Here is a 25,208-nt window from a genome sequence, read left to right as displayed (position 1 = left end):
TGTCCCATGACTACCTGCCCATGTAAAAAGTAGCTCTCCCTATTTCTTTATGCCCCTTTTAAGTACTGGAAGGCTGAAATGAGCTCTCGCTGGAGCCTTCCCTTCTCCAGGCTGAACAACCTCAATTCTAAAAAAATATGAGGAAAATAACTGAGTTAGCCAATTGAGTTAACTTATCAGTTAACTTCTTCCTGTGTATTTTTTCTCATGTAATCTTTAGTTTTTGTTTATAGTGAAAAGACAGTTTTCTTACAAAACCAGGCCAAAACCAGGGATTTTCAGCAATTTGGATTTTCCCTCCCAAGCAGTGAGCAGTTGTAATAGTTACAATTTCAACAAACTGTATGTTTCAAAGAGATGTGTCCATTCATGGAGTTCCCATGGGGTTTTCACCAGGTCTTGCTGCTGTCAGCTGCTACTAAACCACCTGGATGCTGCTAAACTGTCTTTTCAAAGGTTCCACATCACATCACTCTTGTGCTACACTGCTCTTGGCTCTCCTAGCTACCCCACCTGAATCTCCTCAGCTCGAGGCCTAGAAAAGTACTACTTCTCATACCTAATACAGACAGTTTTCAAAAACAGGCCCCCCAGGAGCAGAGAGACTGTTCAAGGAGACACAAGCTGCTGCCTAAGGAAGGTTTACTATTACTAAAGATAGGATGGCTCATAAAGGTCTGAATAGTAAGGTCCTCAAACTCAAGCCCACATTTTGTCAGGGGAAGAAGAACTCTTGCTCACTGTGCTGTTTCACAGACGTACACAGCACTGAATTTCCTCTTATTAAGCTCAAAACCCCAGTTTCCATTTCCATGGCTCTGTTGCAAGGATTTGGACAGGTGAAAGGACGAGTTTAAAGCTGCATTTGGAGCAGTTCCATGATGATACTGGGAGGCAGGGTAGAGGGAGGTGCACAGCACATCAACACTGGAAGCTGCCAAGTGAGATTTGTCTCATCATATTACTGCCAGGTGTTTTGCACACCTCAGGGAGAGCAAGAGAGGAGCTTTGGGAAGTGAGGCAGGAGAAGGAGCAGGCAAACTTTCTGCAGAGACAGGAGGGGAGGGCTTATGCATCTCACCAGGGAAACTGTTAAGCTCCCGGTCAAAGGCTGGGTGCACCATAGTAGAAGACAGGTGTCTGCAATAAGGATTTCATGGAGATGGAAGAGGAAATAATGAAACAAGACTGACAGCACCTGTAGCCTTTACATGCAGAGCAGCTACGTACAAGAGCCCAGTAATTACCAGAAGAGAGTGCCTGTGGAGCACTGCCATGTTAAACTCCCAATGCAGGTCTGCTCCATCAGCAGAGGGCCCATGAGACCCCCAGGAGCTCAGCTACCCAAAGCAAACTTTCAATTATCATTTTCAGCAGGGCCAATAACATGACAGAGCAGCACACAGGACCTATCTAGCATCTGCCACTAGGCAGGATATGCAAACTCTCAAAGGTTTCCCTTTTTGGGACTTACTGATCTTTCACATCTCTCACTGGATCAGATGTTGGGCTGGCCATCACTCCCTCATATGCTCTGTCTATGAAACAAGGTAAACTGATGTTCCCTGTCGAGATAAAGCCAGTCATGCTTTTCTCCCAAGAGGGCCTGGAAAACCAGGACTTCAGCTACCATGCACCCAGCTTGTAGGTGCTTGCAAGTGCACAGAACCCCTCCAAGCTGGAACAGTGAGAGGGAGCAGCTGGCCACATGCTAGCATGAAAACAGAGGGGTGATGCTTGGTCCTGCTGCAGTCACAAAATCTGAGAGGGGAAGGGTGCAGAAGGTGGCCTGGTGAGCAGAACAGGACAGCAGTGAAAGCATGAGGGCACAATCCATCCACAGCTTTCCCAGATTACGAAAGGCAACATCAATGTCGTACTTCCTTCCACTGTGGGTTAATTCACCTGGACGGAGATGACAAACACTTCTGGTTTTAAATAGAAAGTACCTCAGCTTCCCTCCCCCCTTCCTCCAACAAACAAGAAAGGAGCAATAACAAGTGCTGTCAAGCACAGACAAGCCCTTCAGCTAGCCAGGAAGCAAGGCTACACACAAGTGGAGCCCTGAGATCCTCCTCCCCCAAAAGTAGGAAGAGACAGAGCTTTCCGCCTGCCACCTTGGCCCTCCCTGCGAGGTGCCGGCTGCCGCCCGGCCGCCCTCAGCCCTGCTCCCCATCCTGCTCCCCTGCCGCGGGCCATGGGACAGCCCACACGCCCAGGCTGCTGCAAACACGCTCCCAGCAGAGAAAGTCCTGCCCTGCCATGCGGGCATGGAGCTGCTCCGGCCCAGTTGCAGCCGTGAGCTTCTGGCAGCAAGGGGAGAAACCTGTTCACGACAACGTCTGAGAGGCGTGGGCAAGGACACCCATTTTCTTATTGAAACAAAGGCTTTCCCAAGTAGTCCCTAGTTTGGGCTTATTCCTGCTGGTGCAGCCACAACCTGGCGTAAAAATGCTAAAGATGGCTTTAAGGGCTGTAGCTCAGGCAGGAGAGAGCTCCATGTTTGGCTCTAACACCCAGCCAAAAAACAACAAGGCTGCCCCGAGCCTTTTCCTGCTACCTCAGCTTGGTTTAATCATCTTGGTCACACAGTTCAGGTACACTTTACAAGGAGCTGAAAGAGCGGAAATTTAGGTTAGATATTAGGAAAGAATTCTTTCCTGTGAGGGTGCTGAGGCCCTGGCACAGGTTGCCCAGAGAAGCTGTGGCTGCCCCATCCCTGGCGGTGTTCAAGGCCAGGTTGGATGGGATTCTGAGCAACCTGGTCTGGTGGAAGGTGTCCCTGCCCACAGCAGATGGGTTTGGGACTAGATGATCTTTAAGGTCGCTTCCAATTCCTTAACATTCTATGATTTGAATCAGCTCAGAGCCAGCCTTCCTCCTTACAAAATCCAGAGCTCGGTTTGCAGGACAGCACCATCTCTCCCAGGAAGCCACACACTGGATTTCAGTTTGATGAGACACCCACGAAACTGAACACAAAGCCTGCCCTGCCACAAACGTCAATTTTTGTATTTCCTCAGCTAGTCCTGCCATGCTTAGGCTGGCTTCCTCAGCTGCGTGTCCCTCTACGTGAGAGATTCCCACTGTACATATTCCCCTGCAAAGAAACAGTCACCAATCTTCACACACCATCCCAGGCTGCTCTATCGCTGTACAACCATCAAGGGAGGTGAAGGAGGGGGGTCAAAACTCTTGAGCTCAGGAAGAGATAACACAGGGTGGTAGAGATAAGAAGGAAGGAGGGAAACAATGTTTCGTGGAGTCAGCTTTGAGGGCATGGAGAGCAGAAGGAGCTTTGCTGAAGGAAAGGACTTAGTAAGAAAGGTGGTCTAAAAAAGCAAAATAATGTAGAGTCTACTGCGGTGCTACACAGTGCTGGTAATGTTCTGGGAATCAGGAGCTGCCAATAGTACCCGACCTCCTGGAAAATGCATCTGAGCTGCTACTGAAGCTTGAGAAACACGAGTGAGACCTCCCAGTCATACCAGTGCAGAGAGTTTGCCCAAGTTTTAACACACCCAGTCGCATCTCACCAGCTTTCACTCATGGTAGGCACACTCAAGATACACTGAGCCTATTAATTATCTAATGACTCACCACCTGAGGGGGAAAAAAATAAAAGGATACTTTTCCATACTTTTCTTACATTGGTTTCTACTGAACTAGATTGTAATACTTAATGCTAACAAAAAAAGTGTCAGAGAAATATGATTTTGGGTTGAACAAAATTTCATCTTGGAAATTGCTACTGAACATTTGGCAAACAGCAAGTGAAGAACACAGCTTGGATTGTACATTGCACCTCCCAGAGATGCAATAAAAGTGATTCACTCTTAAGATAAAATGGGGTCACCTGTACAGCAAAAAACTCAGTTCACTCTAAGCAGAGGTTAAGTTTATATTCATAAAAGTAATGGGTAAGCCTTGATATATAAGCAGTCTTCTAATATGAGAATAAACAAGAATAGTGTATGATTCTCACTGCTGGAGCTCAGTAGAAAGATTATTGGCACTACTTGGAGAGCAGCAGAACTCCCACAGTGAAAGTAATGTATTGAGTCACTGCAAGTTGCTCTGTGCCGGTCTCTCTACAAACTCCGGGGATGGAGACACAACTGACAGAAACATCTGGAGCACAAAAGGCGGCAAGAACTTCCCCAATTACTTCCCCTACGACATTTTATGCAGAAGTGTCTGCTAGCAGCTTGCTATACACATTCCTAGATGGCATATTTCCCACAAACTCAAGGAGTTCCCAGTTGCTCTTTGAGCAGGATGATTCAGGACCTTCATGGGAGAGATTCTCCAGTTAGCAGCAGAAATCTCGGAGTCTCCTACTATGCTACAGACGCATGAGCAAGAATCCCACGCTGCTGTTTTTGAGTCTCAGATTAAAGAACACTCATGTTTGCACCAAACCATTCTGACAGATGCAAATGCCCTTGAAACATCAAAGGACCTGGAAACACACTTGAAAGCTTGGCCTTGCCCAGCCTGCACAGTGGAACCATTTGTGAGCACAGCTGTTGTCACGTTACCTGTACCCATCCCGAGCACAGTTAAGCTACAGTAGATAAGGATGAGCAATATTCAGCAAACTGAACTGCGACAAACTGTCCTGCCCTGCAGAGAGGGCCTCCAAAGTTATCCTATCTGAGGCAAACACGTAATATAACCTCTTTCACAGCCAGATCAAGTTCCACCTTGAAAATTGTCAGATTTCTGGTAGCTGTCAGAGCCCCACAGAAGATAAAGCTGGAGCATTTTAGCACTGTGGGATAATTGACAAGCTAAACACCGATATATACCCAGCCAGAAATATACTGGCAAAATCCTGCTTTTGTACAATAGATAAAGTACATCCTATGCAACTAAAAAGAAATGCTAAAATACCCATAAACTTGCAGTTGTATATCATTCCATGGTAGTGACAGCACAATGTCATCAGCCTTAACAACAGCAGAAAACTGTGTCATGCTCTGCCTTCAATATTGCACCACCAATTGAGAGAACAATAAAAAATTGTTGGATTCAGAATCCCATGAGATAGCAACCACAACAACAAAATCACACATTTATCCTTGTGTTGTGCCCTCAGAATGCATGCTTTCAGCCTTAGCTCCCCATACCAGTTTTAATTACCTTATGACTCCAGCACTGAGATTTGTTTGAAAAAGTGATGAGATTTGTATCATAATGAAAAATACTTGGCAATACTGTAACAGTGATGGAACTTTGTATTGAAAACTGCATCTAAAGAAAGAAAAAAGAAAATCCATCCAAAAGGGATGTAGGGATGTGTGTGGGAAAAACAGGTTTTGGTACAACCCTCCCCTAACCCAGCTTCTCAGGGAACAAACCATTTTTTTCTTGGAAATTTAACTGGTATCCTTAGATCGAAGAAGCTACAATGAGACAAGTTTGCTATTGGAAGCAAAAAGTATCAGATATAAATAAAATGTTATAAGAAATGTAAATGTGGGAAAACACCAGCGGGGACCCCTTCCCTCTCCCTTGTGGAAAAATAGCTTCACACACCCAAAGCCACAGGAATTGTGTGGGTGCTGAATAGGAAGGTACTAATGCAAACACACGGAAAACTTGTTGTTACTCACGGTCTAAGGCTTGTGTGGCCAACCGGCACAGGTTTATTGTGCACATCACAACATTTTCTGTTTCTCATACAGTCCCACTTCCTAGAATCATGTGGTTATGTGAGAGTTTTGGCTTACAATTAAGAAAAAATGGATGTATGGCCTTTAATGGGCGTGGAAAAGGCCTGAAAAACTAAGTATGACTCAAAAATTAGATCTCGCTGTCTAGGTTTATCTTAATTTCTTAATCCTAAACCTTAATTTGTGACTAAGGAAAGGAAGGGCAACTCCTCCTCCCCTCTCTGCCTGATCCCTGTTTTTTCAAAGGTTGGGACTGATGACAGTGCAGAATATTTAGGTCTGATACAGTGAGCTACATGAGCTACCAGAAACTAAAAAAAGGGCAGTGAAATACACTGTGATATAATTGGGTTAACAAAGATGAATGATCAAATTTGTCAGGCCCAATGTAGATATTTGCAGATATTCTGCAAAGTTCATTTATTTATATTCCATTCCTCAAAAGAAAAATGCCTTCTGCTGCTGACTGTACAAACTATCCCGCACCACCTGGAATCAGTTCTTAATAAATTTCAACTAAGACTTGATGTGGAACCCTGAAAATCCAGAACAGACCAATTTACTATGCATCCAGGTTGCTGCCAACATCTCTCTCGTGCCAGTGCACACATGACCATGTATGAGCCATCCCAGGGAGTTGTCGAGCCAAAAAAAAACAACCCAGGAGCAGAGTGATGTGAGCAGCCATAAAGGTGTGACACAGGACAAAAGGTAAGTAAGTAAAGATAAACCTGACAGCTCCCTGCAGCAGTTGTATATGGAATCACAGAATGGTTCGGGTTGGAAGGATCTTTAAAGACCATCTCTTTCCAATCCCTTGCCACAGGAAGGGACACCTTCCGCTATCCCAGGTTGCTCAGAGCCACATCCAGCCTGGCCTAGGACACTTCCAGGGATGGGGCAGCCACAGCTGCTCTGGGCAACCTGTGCCAGGGCCTCACCACCCTCACAGGGAACAATTTCTTCCCAATGTAAACCTCTCTGTCAGTGTGAAGCCATTGCCCCTTGTCCTGTCACTCCAGGCCCTTGTCAAGAGTCTCTCTCCATCTTTCCTGTGGGCTCCCTTCAGGCACTGCAAGGCCACAGTGAGGTCACCCCAAATCCTTCTCTTCTCCAGGCTGAACAATCCCAGTTCCCTCAGCTTTTCCTCACAGCAGAGCTGCTTCCCCCCTCAGACCATCCTGGTGACCTCCTCTGGACTGGCTCCAGCAGGTCCATGTCCTCCCTGTGCTGACCTCAGAGCAGCTGTACAAGCTGCATGAGAGGACAAGAACACTGGGCTGGGCAGCAAAGCAGGAGCAGGAAAGCAGAAACCTGGACTTAGCCCTGTGTTCTGGTGAAACCACACCCAGGATCCACAGGCCAGTCCCTGACGCTCCAGAGTAGGTGTCTCTCCATGTGTGACTGCCAAGCACTCCACACACAGAGCCAGGTGCTCCCTCGGCAGCCCACACACACCAACAGCAGCAGAGCAGGGGGGTTTTACACCCTCAGTCCTGGCCCTCTGCTAGGAACACACCTGCTGTCCTCCCAGGTGAGAAGTGGGCACCAGGGAACCAGGATATTCTAATTAGATTTACAACCATTTCCAAATGAGCCATTGTTTTTATGGTTTAATGTTTCCTTGTCTCATTATTGCCGCTGACTGCCGTTCTGGTGAACCCACAGCCAGCCTTCTCCCTGTAGGAAAAGGCTGGCTCTGAGGGGATATTGCATGAAATTGAGATTAATTAGGAGACAGCCCCTGTGAGCAACTCTGAAAACAAGTAACATGAAGGAGATCCTAGGAAAAGCCCTGGAAACCTCCTCAAACCTGCAAAGTCTAGCATGGAAACACTCCAAAGGGAAGGGGAAGGGAAGACATTCTTGTGACCTTGTCTTTCAGCTCAAGCTATGAAAAGTTGTATAAATCAGCGGTTTAAATGCTGTAACTGATATACATCAATCTCAGAAAATGCTTTTTATAACCAGCTTTACCAATTACTACAACCTTATTTCAAAGTTTATAGTAGTAATTACAGTAGTTACATAGATGTTTAGTTAAGATTTAGCATTAGTTCCTAATACTGTCATTAACACAGCATATGATAAAAATTTAAAAAGAAAAAGTAGAGCCCTGCAGGTAGAATCTTAAAAAAAAATTAAGAAACAGCACACACAGATGAACAATACTGATATTCCCTATTTCAGTATTATTTCCCCTTCTTTGTCAATGGGCAAAAATTATGTCCACGTACTTTCATGTACAGTACACCTCCAAGTGTAGATTACTTTAAAGCGTTAACTTTATACCAGCTCAGAAATATCACAAGCATTTCTATGATGCATTAATTAAAATATTTTTCCCACTTTAATAATTAAACAAGTTTCAATGCATAAGGAACTATTAGAGATATTTTAATCCTTCCCTCCTCCATTTTAATTTTTCTGTATACGAATGAGGGGGCAGAGTCTGCTTCCCACCACCACCCTTCTAGATTTCCTAAAATAGCAGTCCTTGATGGCTGCATGGCTCTTCAGATATTAGCTGAGCAATCAGGATCCTAAGATTGCCCTTTGGTAGTCTTTGAAGACATCAACTCTGACTCTTCTCGACTGGCCTACGGCTTCCTTTTCCTCAGCCCTGTGGCATGTAAAACCACATCTCTCTTTCCCCTCCCAGGTCCCACCTTATCAGATGGCGATGACGAGGCGTAAAATAAGGTCTGTGTGCCTCAAATTCACCCCAAGCTCCTGACTTCAGTGTGCTGGTGAGAAATTAGAGGATGAGGCAACTTAACAGTGGCCATGAGTAACACTGGAAAATCGAGCTGATACAATTTCCTTCACCTCTTTTATGACACGGTCACAAAACGACAGCTCTGGCTGAGGAATGCAAAGTCCTCGCGTCCTCTGGCCTACGCAGGCGTGCATGGTATATTATAATTGGACTGGTGCATACTTTCCCATCCATGAGAGACTTCCCATGGGAAGCCATAGGCACCAGGCAAATGAAATCAGAGACTTGGCTCCTTTGCCTTCCCATTACCTGCAACGCGCTTTGATCAGCGGGGCATAAATAAACACGAAAATGTCCCATCTCTGCCAAGGTCAGTGAGATGTAGCAGAGTTCTGCCAGTGCAGCCTCACAGGCAGCTCTCAGCTGTACCTTCTGACACTGCCCAACCTCACCTAAACGAGTTCGTTGGACTTGGCACGGGGCAAAATGCTTTGCTGTGCTTAAAAATCACGACATAACAGCAAAGAGTACAATGTGGTGTGACCACTGTATTTTGGGAAAGCTAAGAGCAACAGAGCGCCTCAAGGGGAAGGGTTGGGATTGCCAGTGGACCATGCCCAAAAAGGAGGGAAGAGCCAGAGCTCTCCTTCTTGGAGTCCTCTTCCCAAACACCTTCCTGTATGGAAAATTTGGTCTTACCTCTGCCAGATTGATGCACCTGAGGAACACAGCTTTCAGCACAGATGTTTGCTGCCTGTTACTGAAGCCAGCACCTCACCTTTTCCATGTGTGCCAGTGAATTAGGAGGTACAGCAATTACAGCTATACCCACAGAAGGACACACAGCATGGCTGCTTTTGATGCAAACATGGGCAACACCCCATTTTGCCTATTCCTGCACTTGCCCTAACAGAAGGTGACAAAGATGCACCCTGCTGTTTTAAGTCTTGCCTCTCCTCACAGCTATGGCCTATGAGCAGTTAAACACGGGTGCAAAAATTTCAAGCCAGCGGGGCCCACAAAGGATAGCTGTTATCACCAGTAACATAATCCAGGCTGGAAGAACACACATTAGGATACTGGGAGCTCTCCTTCCTTCAGTGCCCTGCTGCAGCCATTCATTAAAAGGAATCTCTACAGAAGACTTAGATTGTAACTAGTTTTTGGGCATTTTTAAGACAACCAAGAATGGTGCCCTCATCCAGCAGAATTTCCAGTTCCTAATTCTAGCTGTTTGCAGCAGTTTCTGCCTGTCTGAGGGTCATCGGTGCAGCTGGGGTAATAGTACCTCCTACCTCACAGCCATACTCTGAGGATTAGGCAGGGAGTGGCTGCTCAGTGTACTGAATATGCAAAGCCCTGTTATAAACCCCGTATCTGATTGCAACCATAAGCAAAGTCTTATTTAAGCAATCCCTTCCCCAACAAAAATATATCAACTGCTCACTCTGTTCTTTCCTTCCGTGTCTTTTTGCCTCCAAGTTCTTCCAGATAACAAAACACATTACTAAGATGTTTTCCTTTTGTGCTGTAAAGTTGTTTACTACAAATAATAGAGATCTTTCACACAATGTAGTTGTTTTGGCTCATTCTGGTATCACACTTGTACTGGAGGGATCTCACTGCCCAGTCAGTGAAAGCCCCACTCCCATAACCTCACACATGTCAGATATTCACAGTTGTCTATTTCTCACTGTGCCAACATTCAGGGTAGACCCTTTCTCCAATTCTATCAATTTTATGAACTTGGGACATATAGCATCAGGTATGTCTTGCTCCCACTAAACACAAAACTGTATTTCTCTACCAAAACATAGTTTAAAACCAAGCTGGTGTTCTTGTACATGCTTTTCTTGACACTTCTGTATTTGTCTCCCACATCAGTTAATACCTTTTTTCCCCTTTCAGTGCACTTTCTTCACTCTTTTAGCAGTCACAACAAAACCTTTTACAATGCCACCTTTTAAATTAAGCTTTCAAAGGCAAAATCCTAGTAAAACACAATTATAATACATTTCAGGGTAGATTTGCTTCCATACTGCCTCACTGAACATGAGATTTCTGACCATGCCAGTTTTCACTGCACACGCAAGGCAATGCATCTCGCCTTTTCTTGTTCTGGTCTCTTCTAAAGCCATTTTGCTAGAACTACCAGAGCCAGAATCAATCCATCTTTTCCCTTTTACACTTGGATGTGTATTTTCATGTCTGATATCAACGCTATCACACCCTCAGCAGCTGGATAGGTAAAAATGACACTGGTATGGAATGAAGGAAAAATGTCTGTGGTGTGTCTGGTACAACTCAGACACTGGGCAACTCAGCTGTCGTGATTCTTCTATAGACACAGACACAATTTTTAGCTGCTTTTCATGGCCCTGACCCTCCCTTGTGACAGAGCACACACTACAATGACATAATTTGCATGCCTGGCCTTGCTCTTCCAGGATAAGGCACATTTCATTGCTCCAGCATACCTCCAAATTGCTCACCTTCCTCTCTCTCCCCTCTCCGAAATGAAACAGCTCAGTTTACTCATTGTGCAGGGGCAGGAAGACAAGGTGAACTGTAGGAGTGGTGTCAGAGGACAACTGCCTTCCCAGATGGCACCAAAACAAGCAGTGTTCACCCCGTGCCTACAGCAACACCTTACAGCTTCCCTTTCAGCCTTCCCCACGATGCCCTGACAGAACATTCCCTCTTCCCAGCTGTGCCCAGGGATGAGAAGAGAGTGACAGTGCAGTCATGTATTTCCCATACACAGCACCAGTAGTTATTAAGAAATTACTGGGTGACTTGAGGGGCAAACCCATCTCCCTCAATCACTTGCACACTTAAGAAAACATGCCACAACCCATAATTTGCTGTAAAAATAGTGGGATAGTCCCACTTCCTTTTGCCTGTCTCTCCACAGCATTCTCTCTCTGCCCCAGGGCTTGTCACAGCATAGAGCCATGACAGGGTTGTGTGTTGTACTGCAGCCTTGCCAGTGCTATTCCCACTGCCTGTCCTGGGATTCTGCTTGCCTATACCTGGGACATGCCTTTCCAGGAAAAAACACCTTGCCTAGGAGTTGGACTTCATTGATCCTTGTGGGTGCCTTCCAACTCAGGATATTCTACAGTCTTGTGGGCAGGGGTGGAGAAAGGAGAGAAAAGTGCATCATTCTCAAAGCACTCTATCAGCTCTGTTGTATCTGGACTCAAGCCTGAAACATCTTCATGTGCAAAGCAAGTCACAGAAGAAGAGAACTAACAATGAGAAGGGTTACTTGAGCCATACCAACCATCAGGACTGAATCCTCACTATTCTAAATACTGTGCACTGAGACACTGTTCCTGTCCTGCAGAGCTGGCAGCATACTCAGAACATCCCTGCTCCCCTAAATCCAGCAACAGAACAGAAACAGATACACACTGCACCTTCTCAACTTCACAAGCAGCCTGGCAGCCCTCACCTGTAAAACCAGACAGCGATCTCGGAGTACCTCAGAAAGGAAAGTGACTCAAATGTTGCAGCTGGATTACATTTCACAGGTCTAGAGTTACCCTTGGTCACCTGCACTATGGAATACCTACAGCAAAACTTCTGCATCTAAACTCAGGCTTAATAGAAGGATTTTGTCTGGAGCCCAAACCCACTAAAGATATCTGCTGCTACAGCAGCACAGCTTTGCTAGGCACTGGTATGGCATCTTTTCTTTTGCTGTGAAAGCTATACTCTTCCCATGTACTCTTTCCAAGTTTCCACGAGCCTCTCATCACAGGACAGCAATCTGTAGTGAAGATTTAAGGGCCCAGGTAAGAGTTAAGGTATTCAAACAATTTGTGTAGGCATTTTTGATCATTACACCTGTAAATGTGAGTGTAAACACACATACCACATAGCTTACACATCTTAATTTTTTGCAGCTGCCCAGCAAGGTCATGGGCAAAGCATCTTCTTCTTCTACTCATCCCACTAGTGGCCTTTGTGTTAGCTTAATGCTGCTTTGTGCATCAATTTCTATTACCAAGTGAATATGCAAGTGTAGCCATGGCAGCCACTTTGTGGCAGATGGGAACAGGGACCATGTCCAACTAGTTACAGGTCTGCTTGTAACTCACACTTGTGTCCCCTGATTATCCCTGGGCTTCCACAACCTGAACAGATTCATAAACTCTACTGCTGGATTTGTTGACGAAGCAGGAGCTGTCCCTCCCCTCTCCTCCTCCAGTCACACCCTGTGCAAGGCTGGGTCTGCTACCAGTGCACACCTCCGCTCTGCCCATGGAGGGGATCACCCAGCTCGTGGGTCCCACTGGGCACCACCCCAGCCTGGCCCAGGTAAAGATTTGCGACTTTCTGTGTATGATCAGCACCAGGAACCCCAGTGCTTAATGACTCTGAGCACCAGCGAGGCCATGGGCAGTGAACCTCACACACTGAGCCCCTGCCTGCACCTGGGTGTTCAATTTGAGATCACAAAAAGGTGGCTTGGTGTCCAAATGTCACACACTTCTCCGTGACACTGAAAATAGGATATGTTTTCAGGAAGGGAATTTATGGCCAGCTCTGCTTTAATGCAGTATTCTCCCGGCAGCAGGGTCCTGTGCTTCCTCCCACCTCAGTTCCTTCCTTGTGTGCTATCCAATTACAGTTTCTTCAGCCACTCCTCCTCAACCTCTCCCAGCATCAGAACATCCTCTATTTTGTACACATTTACATATGTGTCTGTTTATCTACATAAATTTGTATACGTCATGATAATAACTTTCCCTCTTCTAAATTTTTTCCACTATCAAAACCAATAGCCCTCCCCCGACCTTGCACTGAACTTGTACTAAAGTCACGGGAATTTCTTCTTTGACTTCATCTCACTTTTAATCCAATCCCCCTAACATGAGGTCAAAACAAGTCCCCACCACAGGCTCTGTTCCTCATCCTGCAGTGTTCTGCATGGGACTTGAAGGAATGGTGTTTCAAATAATAAATGGGGAATGGGTTTTGTCTCAGCAAATCAATTCTACTGAAAGAGCAAGGAAGCTGGAGTCCCTTGTTAATGGAAGAGACAAGATTAATGAAGCTTTCCCAAAAGGGCACCCCACCTTGCTCAGCACTGAGCACCACTGAGAACTCACATGTAGAATGCATGAATGCATTAACTTGGAACTTTTCTGCACCACTGAACCTTTCATAGGTGGCAGCGTGTCACAGCCAAGGCTTAGACCTCCTTTTCTTAGGTTAAATGCGCTTTCCCACGCAACAAATTTCAACACACATTTCTGGACCAAAGACATAAAAGCCGCTGATCTAAACCCAGTCCTGGTTAAACCCAGTTCTCCCAAGCCATGCAACAGAGTTAACCTGCACTACTGAGTAAATCAGGGCAGCTGCTCTCACACATATGCTGCAGAGGGAAGGCGAAAAGATACATCACCTTCCATGAAGATTTAAGGTAAGGTGTGCTTGTGACAACTCTTAGTTTCACCAACTCTTCAGCTTGCCAAAAGGAGTTCCATCCTCTGCTCTTTCTCTTCTGGTGGCATAGGTTTATGTGTGGTCTCACAACAAACCGCAACAGGGAACCAGCAGGGATGACAACAGGCAGGCACGACGGCTTCTTTCAACAGCAGTGCCAGCTGAGAGGATTTGTGCAACCACAGCCTGTTTATCCAAGCCCAGAAATGTAGGAACTAAATGTGTGATTCCCTCTGGCACCTAATCCTGCTGTTGGAAGAAGTGGTCCCTCACCATGTTTCTCATGCCCAGTGTCATGCTACACTTCTTCAGCAATCTCTCTGGCTGATCCAACTTCCATATTTTTTTGTTTAGGGAAGGGGGTTAATATTCAGTTGGAGCAGTGACTGGACTGATTTGAGGCCACTGGGTCACTAGAGCCGACCCTAGGGAAGCAGCAGGAGCTTGCAGTCACGACTGGATGAGAACTGGATCGTTCCTTCAGCAGCAGCCTGTTGTTCTGCTGGGCTGCTCATCAAGTGAAGCCCAACTCCAAGCAACACAAGTTATTCAATCACAATTCCTGGGAAGCCCTGCCTGGCCACAAACACCAGGCCAAGCACCCTCCACCACTGCTCTAAACCACACTGATCACGTAGACTCCAGCTCCACAGCTGCCTCTTCCCAGAAGGAAGAGGTCAGCACAGCTAACAGCCATGGACTTGCAGTACAGCAGGCCATCTTTTAGCTGGAACGTGTCATTCTGGCAGCAACAGGCTCCGTCATCTGGCAGGAAAACTTGCATCAAGACTTCATGGTTAGGAGCCAGGCCGAACAGATGGAGATAAGAAATTAGCGAGGGTAATCAGCCATTGGAATAATTTACCTGGGGAACCAGTGCAGCCTATCACTTGATATCTTGAAATCAAGACTGGGTACTTTTCTAGTAGAATTTGGGATTCGATGCAGTGATAACCAGCTGGGAATGTAAATACCTGCCAGGGGTCAGGTGAAGGTATCTGTCTCCAATTGGCTGATACTCTGAGCATCAACTATGTGATTACCTCAGGAAAGAGGGAAATAACCTCTCTGTAGAGCCCAAATGCCAAAACAATACAGCACAACTGCATTTGCACTGAAGCCACTTCTGAGTACTTCATTAAAAGATTCAACGGGAGTTCAGTGAGGAGCTGCAAAGCGGAAAGGAATTGCAAAACTTCCCAGGCATGACTACTGAAATAAACTAGCTGTGGATAATTTAGCCAAACAGTAACTAAGCAAACAACATCAACTGGAAAGATACCAGATGACGGAAAGCACAGTAAACTTTTAGAATCAAACATCCTTGGAAAAAAATGTGATTCCAATTAAGAATTTGAAATCCCTTGCGGGCTGTTTCTTAAATTTTGCCTGGAATGACTATGGAGAGTAAATGTTATATGAATACAAACTAATTAAATAAAACAGCCCACTTTAAACAAGACTCCAAAGTAGAATACATTAAAGAGAAAAAAAGAAGGAAAAAAACATCAAAAACTACAGCATAATTTGGCTCTTTCCTGCTATAAAGCACATGAAATAAGTGAACCATAAGAAAGGATAAGACTCAACAGAACAAGCGCAATAACATCCATCTAAAGTTAGCAGGATGAAATGGAAAAAAAAAAAAAAGGCCCATGGAACAGACTCTTACCATCAAAATCTATCAGGATGCACAAGAGGTTCCCAGAGGAAGTATTTGTGTCCCACTATTTCAGAGAACAGGAGCACCAATCTCAAGCCCAGTCGCCTGCTGTCACGAGTGACTGGACCGTACAACCCCACTGAGATTTAGCCAGACCATGAGGCTGCTATACAGGCAGGATGGGACAAATGCCACCCTCAAATCACCAGCTGGCAAAACGAGGTTCTACACAGAAGCCAGCTGAGCTGCTCCTAACATTAACAAAAACGAAGAAGAGTTCAGATTTGTTACAACTTCAAGCCTGATTTACGGATCCCTCCTCCTCGTCCAACTCAGGTGCAATTCTGAAATCTGGGTCACCCATACATTATTCCTCCAAACCAAGCCACCTCCCTCAGGTGCAACCCTTTAAAAGGACTCTGCCCTTATCCAAGCCATCTCCAAGTCGTTTAGGTTATGAGAAACTCCAAAACACCAAGGAATCAGGTCACAAAACTTCCAACAACACATTACACATGTGGCTTGGTCCAGGAGGAACAGGCACCCAGCTCCAGAAGCCAGCATTGGCATTCACATCCAGCAGCACCCTGGTAAAATCTGCAACAAGTCAACACTGATGAGCTGAGCTCAGATCTCTGACCCCATAATTCCTACCAGGTTTGATGCAGTCTTAGCCAATATCTGGGAATAAACGAAGCATCAAGCAAGGACAAACATGGGTGCTGGGAGGACGATGGGTCAGGTGAGAGCCGTGGGAGCTCGGATTCCCCCCCTGGCAGGCTGGTTGTGGCGCTGGGGTTGCCATCAGAGCTGCTGCGGTGGCCGGGGCGGCAGGAAGGAGGCAGGAAGCGAGCAGCAGGCAGGGATCTCGCCTTTCGTTCCTCTGCCTTCCCTCCGTGACAGGCCATAAAAGTCACGAGGCAAGGAAGAAAACAAGGAGGTGTCCAGAGTTCAAGCACAGCACCCCCGCGACTCCCGGGCCGCAGCTCCCGGCGGGAGCTGAAAACCCGGCGAACACCGTGGGATCTCGCTCCTGCGTGGGAGGCACCATTTCTGCGGGAAGAGGCTCCTGCTGCCGCTTGGCAGCCAAGCCTGGGACCGGGCCTGCGCTCCGGGCCCTCCCTGCTGACGGCAGCGGGCAGGGGAGCGGGGGCCGGCGGGCGGGACGGGCGCTGCCGTCGGGGCGCGGAGCCCCCGCCAAGGATGCGGCCCCCAGGGGCTGCCCCGGGCCGGGCGGACCGGAGCCCCCTTCGCCGCCCCCTCAGAGGGCACCGGGACTCCCGCAGCGCCCCCGCGGCGGCCGCGACCCCGGGAGGCTCCGCGCCCCGATGGCGCCCGCACCGCGCACCCGCACCGCGCACCCGCACCGGGCCCGCCGCGGGAGGAGCGAGCTCTCGTTCCCCGGAGATCCCTCCTCCCGTCCCCCTCGGGTCCTAAAATGGTGGGTCGGCCGCCCTCCCTCCCTTCCTTCTCCCCCTTGTCCCGTCCCCCCCCCACCCTCCCGCCCCGCGCTCCCGGAGCCCGCCCGTCGCCCCCGCCCCGGCCCCGCGGGGCAGCCGCCCCTCCGTCCGTCCCGGCCCGGGCTCCGCGGGGATCCGGCGCCAGGCCCGCGCCTCTCCCGGGAATACGGCAACGGCGATCCCGGGAATACAGCAACGCCTCTCCCGGGAATACGGCAACGCCGCCCCCGGCGGCCGCCCTTACCTGCGCCGGGCTCACATCGTGGGGCCGGGGCCAGCGCAGCCCCTCCCGGCGCCCCTCGGCCGCCGCCTCGCCGCCGCCCTGCGCGGGGCCGCAGGTATGTCATGAGTGCCGAGCGCGGCTCCAGGTGAGCCGGGCACACCTACAGGAAGGCAGGCGGGCCGCCCTGATTGGCGTGCGGGGCCGGCGGCCGCGCTCCGACGGCACCGCGGCGGGGCAGGGCAGGGCAGGGCGGCTGAGGGGCCGCGGCGGACACGGCGGCTCTGGCCTCGCTCCTGGCTCCGGCCGGCCACAGCCCCCCGACACGTCCGAGCGGAAGGTATTTTCCTCAATATTTTTTTTTTTTTTTTTTAATTCAACAGTAAGAATATGGGTGAAGGTCCTAGAGGAGCGGCTGAAGTCGCTGGGTTTGTTCAGCCTGGAGAAATCTGAGGTCAGAGCTCACAGCAGTTCTGCAGCTTCCTTAGGAGGGAAGGAGGAGGGGCAGGCACTGCTCTCTGCTCTGTGTGACCAGGGACAGGACCCGAGGGAACGGCTGGAGCTGTGTCAGGGGAGGGTTAGGTCGGATTTTAGGAAATTTTCTTCTCCCAGAGGGTGGTCGGGCACTGAACAGGCTCCCCTGGGCAGTGGTCACAGCCCCAAGGCTGCCAGAGCTCCAGGGGTGTTTGGACACCGCTCTCGGGCACAGGGTGGGATTGTTGCGGTGTGCTGTGCAAGGGCCAGGACTGGATGATCCTTGTGGGTCCCTTTCACCAGTGATTTTGTAATAACTGTGTTCCTCTCAGGTTTGGACATAGCACTTGTTTGCTTTGCTTCTGGAGTGCACCTGACCCACCAGCCCAGGTGTCTGAACCAGTTTAAGAATCAGAGGTGCTTTTTATTCTTTAAGCTTCCTTCATTACCCTAGTCTCTTGTTTTCCCACTCCTTAACTTGACCTCTGTGTTTCCTCCCAACAGGCAGCCAGGGGTTTAAGGAAAAGTATTGGGTTGTCCCAGGCTTTACAGGATTACAGGCAAGATTACATTCAAGATCATCAATTAAATGTAAATCAATGAAACACCTGAATGCATAAGAAATTGATCAGGACATGGGTAGAAAAACTCTGGGGGCTGCATTAAAAAGCTGACTCCACAGCTACAGTTCCTGGGCATTCCGTCTCTCGTAGGTACACAGGTGCTTAAAGGGATACAGGATTTGTGTGAGGGTGCACTTTGCCATGGTGTATATATAGATCTTTGCTCACTAAAATTGCAAAGTGTGCAAAGAATTATTTCAGGCAGGTGGCTAAGGAAGGCATTACCTATTTTATATATTCTGTCTCCTCAAATTGATATCCAGAGTTGTCTCTTTGCTAAGTCTTTTTTTTTTTTTTTTTCCCGAATCATTTCCTGAGGCTTGCAGGTGTGTATCCTCCAGGATGTGCTCTGAAGATTTCAGCAAATAAGAAAGAGGGAGCTTGGCTCAACCACCAGAGAAACCCTGCAGCCCACACCCAGGCAATCCGGAACCCTCCCTTCCCTGCGAGACCCAGGGGAGGAAAACTCCCCTCGGATGTGGCACACAGAGAGCTCTCCCCAGCCAGCCACAGAATCATCCTCATGCTTGCTGCTGCTGCCTTCTGATTCAGTTACTCCTTTAATTTGTTTGTGTGGGTGCCTTTTTTCAGCAGAGTGGATCAGCTCCTGCAGCTGAGATTCCCATTCCACATCGCTGCATTTACAGTCAGCAGCGAGGAAAGGGATGCCTCAAATTCCCGGAAGCAGACTCTGGATCATGTCTCTCTTAGGTTGGTGTCAGACCTCTGGGACATGACATAAATAGCCAATGCTTCTTCCCACTGCATTTTCTAAGTTCCTAGCAGCTGGCAGCAAGCTGGAGTTGGTCATCCTGACTGGAAAACTGCTGCTCTTCTATCCAGAAAAGGGCAACTCATTGTCTGAGGTGGGATTAACCTCTCCCCCTGCCCCAGCACCACCAGCAGCTGCAGAGGCAGTTTTCTGTCTGTTTTTTTGAATCATGTCTTGAGATACCTTGCGTTCTCTGCCCGCTGCACAGAGAGTTTGAGTGCCTAAACACATCTGGAACCCTGCACAGGGGGAGCTGGAGAGGTCCTGTCCCATGCTGTGAGTATCCCAGGTGGGTTGGACTGCACTGTCTCTTAGCCCACCAAAGTCTGGCCTGCAGCAGCTGAGTGCCTGGTATGCCCCTTCCCCTTCAAGGACATACCTCCTTGGGGTGTAGATATATATATATATATCCCTGGATTTATGTCCCCTCCCTGCAAAGAGGCCCAGCAGCACCAAGAGCAGGGCCCTGTACCCTGAAGTGCTCCTGCTTCCTGCAGTGCCTTGTGCTATCGTCATGCTGAGGGGCAGCTGGGACATTAACCTCCCACTCCTCCCACTCCGACATCCTCCTCATAAACATCCCGTCCCGCTCAAGTCCTGTGCTGTCACATCCTCTTGCTCCGCAGCAGACACTATTCTGGGTTTAGTTCTATATGCAGAGCACACAGCTGGGCATGCCAAAATCCAGGCAGGCAGCAGGACAGAACCTGGCAGTAACTTGGTTCAGCTGCTGACTTATCACAAATCCTGCAGAGGAGGAGTGTTGTTTAAGGATCTTCTTAAAATTAAAATCATCTGCTTGAACTCTCCTTGGAAAGCCAGTTTGCTTCCCTAGGCATGTTCAGCAGCTGAACCTTAATCCAAGCAGATGCAAACCTGTGTATATGGCATGAAAAACCTTGGTAATAATGGAAGGGAGCAGAGGAGAGAGCTTGGAAGCTGCAGCACAGTAAGTTTACACAAGCAGCAAGTAAAACACCCATCCCCGGTGAGTCAGTCCTGGCCGTTTCCTTCATTTCCTCCAAGGCTCGCTGTGAACATCCAGTGGTAACAGCCCTTCTGAATCCACTCGTCTCCTTTCCTGCCCCTTGTTTACAGCTTTTCCTCAGCAGGGAGCAGTGTCCCAGCCTCCAGCACTGCATTTTCACTGCAGCAGGCTGAGAGGAGTGCAGACCCTCCCCTGGCCTCAGTTCACCTTTGGTACCGCAGTGCTCTTGTTGCTTTTGTGGGTGCCAGCACCTTGAGATACAGCAGGTGCTGAGGTAAGAGAGGAAAAAGTGTCACAGTTGCACAATATTTCTTTAAAAAAATTTTTTTTAAAATCTTGAATGCAGCTGTATGATTGACAGAGGTTCTATACCCCTACAGCCACGCCTTTGGATTTGGTCCAGTAGGGCAGAAGGGATGCAGTGGGATATTACGTTGTTTTAAGTGTGCAAATCATCCCTCGGAGATAGGGCTTGGAGCTTCCCTGCTTCAGATTAAGGTGCATCTCATGCTCTGATTTCCCCACATGACAGCAGCTAGGGAGGAGGAGTATTTTTAGCTTTTGTTTCTTGGTTTGTTTACAGGAAGTTCTTCGTTTGTGGAAGCGAGCTTGGGTCTGTCTTAGTCTGAGAATGTGCTTCAGTGCCAGTTGTGGATGCAGTTATAAGGGTGAACTGCTGCTGTTGTGTGGCAGAGCCATCATTTATCCCAGGTGTTCAAGAAACTATGGGCTTAACACAGACAAATACTGATTTCTGGGATCTTTCCTGAAATTTCTTCAAGGAGATGTCCAGGTGGCTGTGGCAGGAAAGTTTAGGAAAATACAGAACTGAAAAATTCCTTCAAGTGGTATGGCTAGACATGCTTTTCTGCATTATAAATCCACACTGCTGACATAACCTGGGTTAATAACAGTAGCTCTGGGACAAAACTCATATTGTCAAAGAGCATGAACATCGCAAGAGAAGCACAGACCAAAACAGGCTTCCCCCATTTCCTTCTCAAGTGCCTTCTCCTAGGAATCCCAAATAACCTGCAGCCAGCAAGTGACCTAGACACAATGCTGTGTTTGCTCTTAAGGAGTAAAACCAGGAGCAAAATAATCCAGTTAAATGATGTATCTTTATAATCCTTATTCAACCTCATCCACTTTTTTTTTTTTTTCATAAAAAAAGCAGTAAGAACTCTTTGTACAAATGGATACCTGCATATGAACCATGGAGGGATAGTTTTTTGTCATGATGAATTATGTACCAGTTCCAGTGAAGGTCTACATTGGATGGATTAAGTGTGAATTGCCCATTTAGTGTGTTGTACAGATTTTTTCCAAAGTAACTGCAGTGCCTGGCCTGATGTGCAAGTCAGGCCATTGTCCTACACAGCTAAATTCCCCCTTTTTTACAGGGTCTGCCAGGAAAATTCAAACAAATGGACAAGGCTACAGACTGTCTTGAGACAAAGACTGCTGTTAGAGGCACGAGGGTAAGGGAAGGTCTGGAGAGTCCCTGCCTGTCAGCCATGAAAGGTGGTAAAATAATATTTTTATTTACCCACATCCTGTAGCCTGACATTGCCTAACAGTTCACTTGATTATAAGCTCCTGCCTGTTCTAGGGATGAGGTGGTTCTGAACTTTTGGATGTGGGCCTGGGGGAAGCTGGTGGGCTTTCCCAGCTCAGTTTACAGCTGCAATCCAGACTGGTGTCAAGGAAAATGACTGCTCATGCCACAGCTTCAGAAAGGTGTGGGCTTCACACATGTCAGTGGTGGTTTCCTTGACCTTCCCTGATTTTGATGGAATTTGAGGGTAGGAATGGCCAGTCTCAAACAGCAAAAGCAGGCAAGACTGCCTCGGATGTTACTTTAGTTTCACTGAGGGTGTAAATAATGTCAGCTGAGCAAAAGGCAAGACAAACTACTGTTCATGACATTAGCTACAAACCAAAGAATGAAGAAGAAAAAAATCTCGACAATGTATCTCCTGCTCAAGATTCCACATGAATATCTGCAGCAAAACATGACTCAAAGCTTCACATCTATTTGCTTATATACTGTTTTTCAAAAGACAGAAGGAAATAGCTTAAAAGTTAGTTCAATTCCATTAAAATCCTTCTATTTGGGATTAATAAAATACAGATTTCTTGCATAAGCAAGAAGCTCCTTTGAATAAGTATTGGGGAAAAAAAGGAGCTATACTAAAGGGGTTATATTCTCTGAAGCAGTTAACTAACCTTTAAGGATACATACTGTGGTTAAAGCAACCTGTTTCCTGCTCACCAGTAGCATTTGGCAACTCAGTGATGGAATTTTCAGTGGAATAGTAGTAAGCTCTTACATTTTTAGGAGGATTTCCCTCAGCCAAACTTGCAAGAATTACATTTGATATACCTAATGCAGTATAACATCACATTCTTTTCTTCCTGTTGAATACATGTTTTTTTAAGCCCTATTCCCACCTGATTAATATATAGAGATTTATGTGGAAGTGTCCATGCAGGTAAAAAACACGAGCTTGAATTAAAAGGGTTTTTTTTCCAAAATATATAGTGCAGGAAAAGGATGGTTTATGACCAAGAACATTAAGGAGGGTATTTTTTGGTACTTTACACTGAATGTCAGCAGTGTCTTTTACTGAATAAAATTATTGCAGTAATTTCTGGCCTGGAGTCCACACACGTCAGGAGGTCCATGGGCTACCTGAGGAAGATCCACAAGAGATACCCAGGAAATACAAGGCAATATCTGTGAACAAGGATCCAGAAATAAAAGCAGGTTGAAAACCCTCAGTGTTTCATACTATTAAGATGCCTCCAAAAGGACAGAAAGAAATTATGGAGAGAAAAAATGTCTACTGGGGGAATGAATAGTCAGATAAAAGAGGAAGATAGGAAAGTTTTTAGTGGGTTTTGCCTCTTCTCCATCATCCAAAATTTTAATTTTTGGTAATCCAGGATCATAACATTGATATATCCAAAAATACCACACACAAATTTTGGAAAATATTAATGAGAACTGGTTATGCAAACGTTTCCAAACAGCTGTTCTTTTACAGCAGTCCATATAGGCAATCCCAAGCTCAGGTACAATTTTAAGGAAGTCTTTGGGCTTATCCTTTTTCCATTCTGAGATGCTCCATGCAAAAGATACCCCAGTTGTTTGTTCCTGGCAGGTGCCTCTCCCAGACTGAAATCCCCAGTTGCAGCTGGGAGGCAGCTCTTGGTTTCCTGTGGCGTTTTCCATTTCCGAGTTGTGTAATTCTGAACTCTGCAAAAAGCTGGATTTTTCCCCAAATCCTTCTGTGATCCTTCTCTTGCAGCTAAATCCTTTTGCAAATCTGAAGCAGAGCCCTCATGCTGCAGGAAATTGTTTCCCAGGCCACGTCACCTTTCACATCCACGTGCAGGTAATTGCTGGATTGGAGTCTCAGCCTTGCCCTTTACCTGCACCTCACACACTGATGTTTCCCCTCCTTCCTTAGGTGTGAGAAAAAGCCTAAAGGGAGAGGATCCAGGATAATGAGCATTTTCTCCTTTTCCCGTTTGAGAAGTCCAGGAGAAAGTTACTGGGACTCTTAAAATACTTCCACTCCATTTGGAAATACTAAAGCAAGAGCTTCATCAGAGTCTTCCTCTGTACTTTCCTCATATATATGGGTGTTGGTGGCAATACCTTACATTGGGGTGGGGGGGTTGCCACTAAAGGCTTCTGTAGAAATGATTCTGAACAAACCAATCAGTTCACTACCAGAACATCTAGAACATTTCATTCTGCCTTTCTGTTTCCTTCAGATTCAGGTAGGCCACTTAACCTGTGGTCATTTCTTCAGGCTTTCTGCTCCAGCTGTGAGCTCTAGAAATAAATTACTGTAAGGGAAAGGTGGAATATGGACAAAGTCACACCACTGCAGGTACTCTTATTCTAGTTCAGAGCTAGAAATAGTTGGGACCGCTACAAAACTGAGCATGGAGAGCAGAAATGAAAGCAGCATGCTGCCTTCAAGGGGCTTGCCAAATATTCCTCTGGTTCCAGCTGAAAGGGAGGATGTCGCTGTTCAAGAGCTGCACGTGTGCAGGTTTTTCCTCATGCAGGCAGCTGCAGCACCTGAGTGTGTGCAGCCAGGTGGGAGGATGACACTCAGCAGCTTTTCCCCATGCTCAGAACAGCTGCCTCTGCCCCAACCCCATCCTGCCCATCCCTCCACACTCGGAAACCACTGTGCCAGGAAGTTGCTTCTTCCTAGCTGAGATCCTCATATGATAATGTCCATATAAGTGTTGTTGCTTGTGGTGTAGGTCAGTAGTAAAGACTCAGACCAGCCCTTCACTTTCCTTCCTCTTGCTGGCTAGACACAAAATCCAGCCCACAAATTAATCTGTCCCATTCACCAATAAAGAGGATCCCCTGTTCGTTAAAAAATTGCACACAGAAGTCCTTAGTTTGTATTTAGGTCCTCTTGAATAGCTGTGAAATCAAGCACTTAAAAGTTCAGAAGTCACAAATTCTCCCTGCATTCCAGATACAGTGTTTGGGATTTTGTTTTGGTCCTCTTGGTGGATGGAATTACACATAGTACTGTAGCTTTTAACCAGATAAACACATTAATTTTTCATCATCTTAGTTTTTGCAGAGGAGGATAAACAAAGCTGAAATGTGCTGCCCTCTCTGTTCAGTGTCTTTGCACGAGTCCTGAAGGTGGAGATCTACAAGCCTGGATATCTGATAGTGTAGTGCCCCCTCATGGGAAGCTGTTCCTGACTCTGATTCCTGGCTGCATCCAGGTGAGAGAACATGAGCCCAAACACCATTCTGTTTGCTGTACCTGCTCCTCTGTGTTGGTTGTTGTCACACCAGCAGGTTGAAAGAGCAACTTCCCTTTTCCTCCCTCAGGTAGTTTTCGTTAGCACTGGATTACTGTTCAGGCTTTCTGTAAGTGTTCAAGAAACATCCTCCATTTTATTGTAGTTTCAGCTTTTTAAAAAATAAAATCTCTGTGATTTTAGCCACCCATGGTGGCTTTCCTGGAAGCCCTAAACTTACGTTGTTTACAGGACATGAGTCCTGTAATAGATAACCAATCTCATAATAGAAAAATGAGCACATATTCCTGAATCACCTCCATAATATTGGCCTGTTGTATACTGAGAGAGGATTCC

At 47.0% G+C, this 25,208-nt stretch overlaps 1 protein-coding gene across 5 annotated transcripts in view; it reads right to left on the bottom strand.

The window, feature by feature from the left end:
• Positions 1-17,356, bottom strand: part of ARHGEF5 (Rho guanine nucleotide exchange factor 5) — a 33,559-nt gene extending 16,203 nt beyond the window's left edge. The window contains exon 1 of one of the 5 annotated variants that reach the window (XM_032105402.1): positions 17,225-17,356. Coding sequence is in view for 2 of the 5 variants with exons in the window: in XM_032105401.1 (XP_031961292.1) it covers positions 15,530-15,532 (3 nt within the window). In the remaining 3 variants the exon portion in view is untranslated. The other 4 variants (XM_032105404.1, XM_032105403.1, XM_032105401.1 and 1 more) reach the window with 4 other exon arrangements.
• Positions 17,357-25,208: the final 7,852 nt, after the last annotated feature.

Source organism: Corvus moneduloides, chromosome 4 (genome assembly GCF_009650955.1).
Source record: "Corvus moneduloides isolate bCorMon1 chromosome 4, bCorMon1.pri, whole genome shotgun sequence".
Lineage (NCBI taxonomy): Eukaryota > Metazoa > Chordata > Aves > Passeriformes > Corvidae > Corvus > Corvus moneduloides.
Note: the sequence above shows the minus strand (reverse complement) of the source record. Positions and strands in the feature narration are given on the sequence as shown.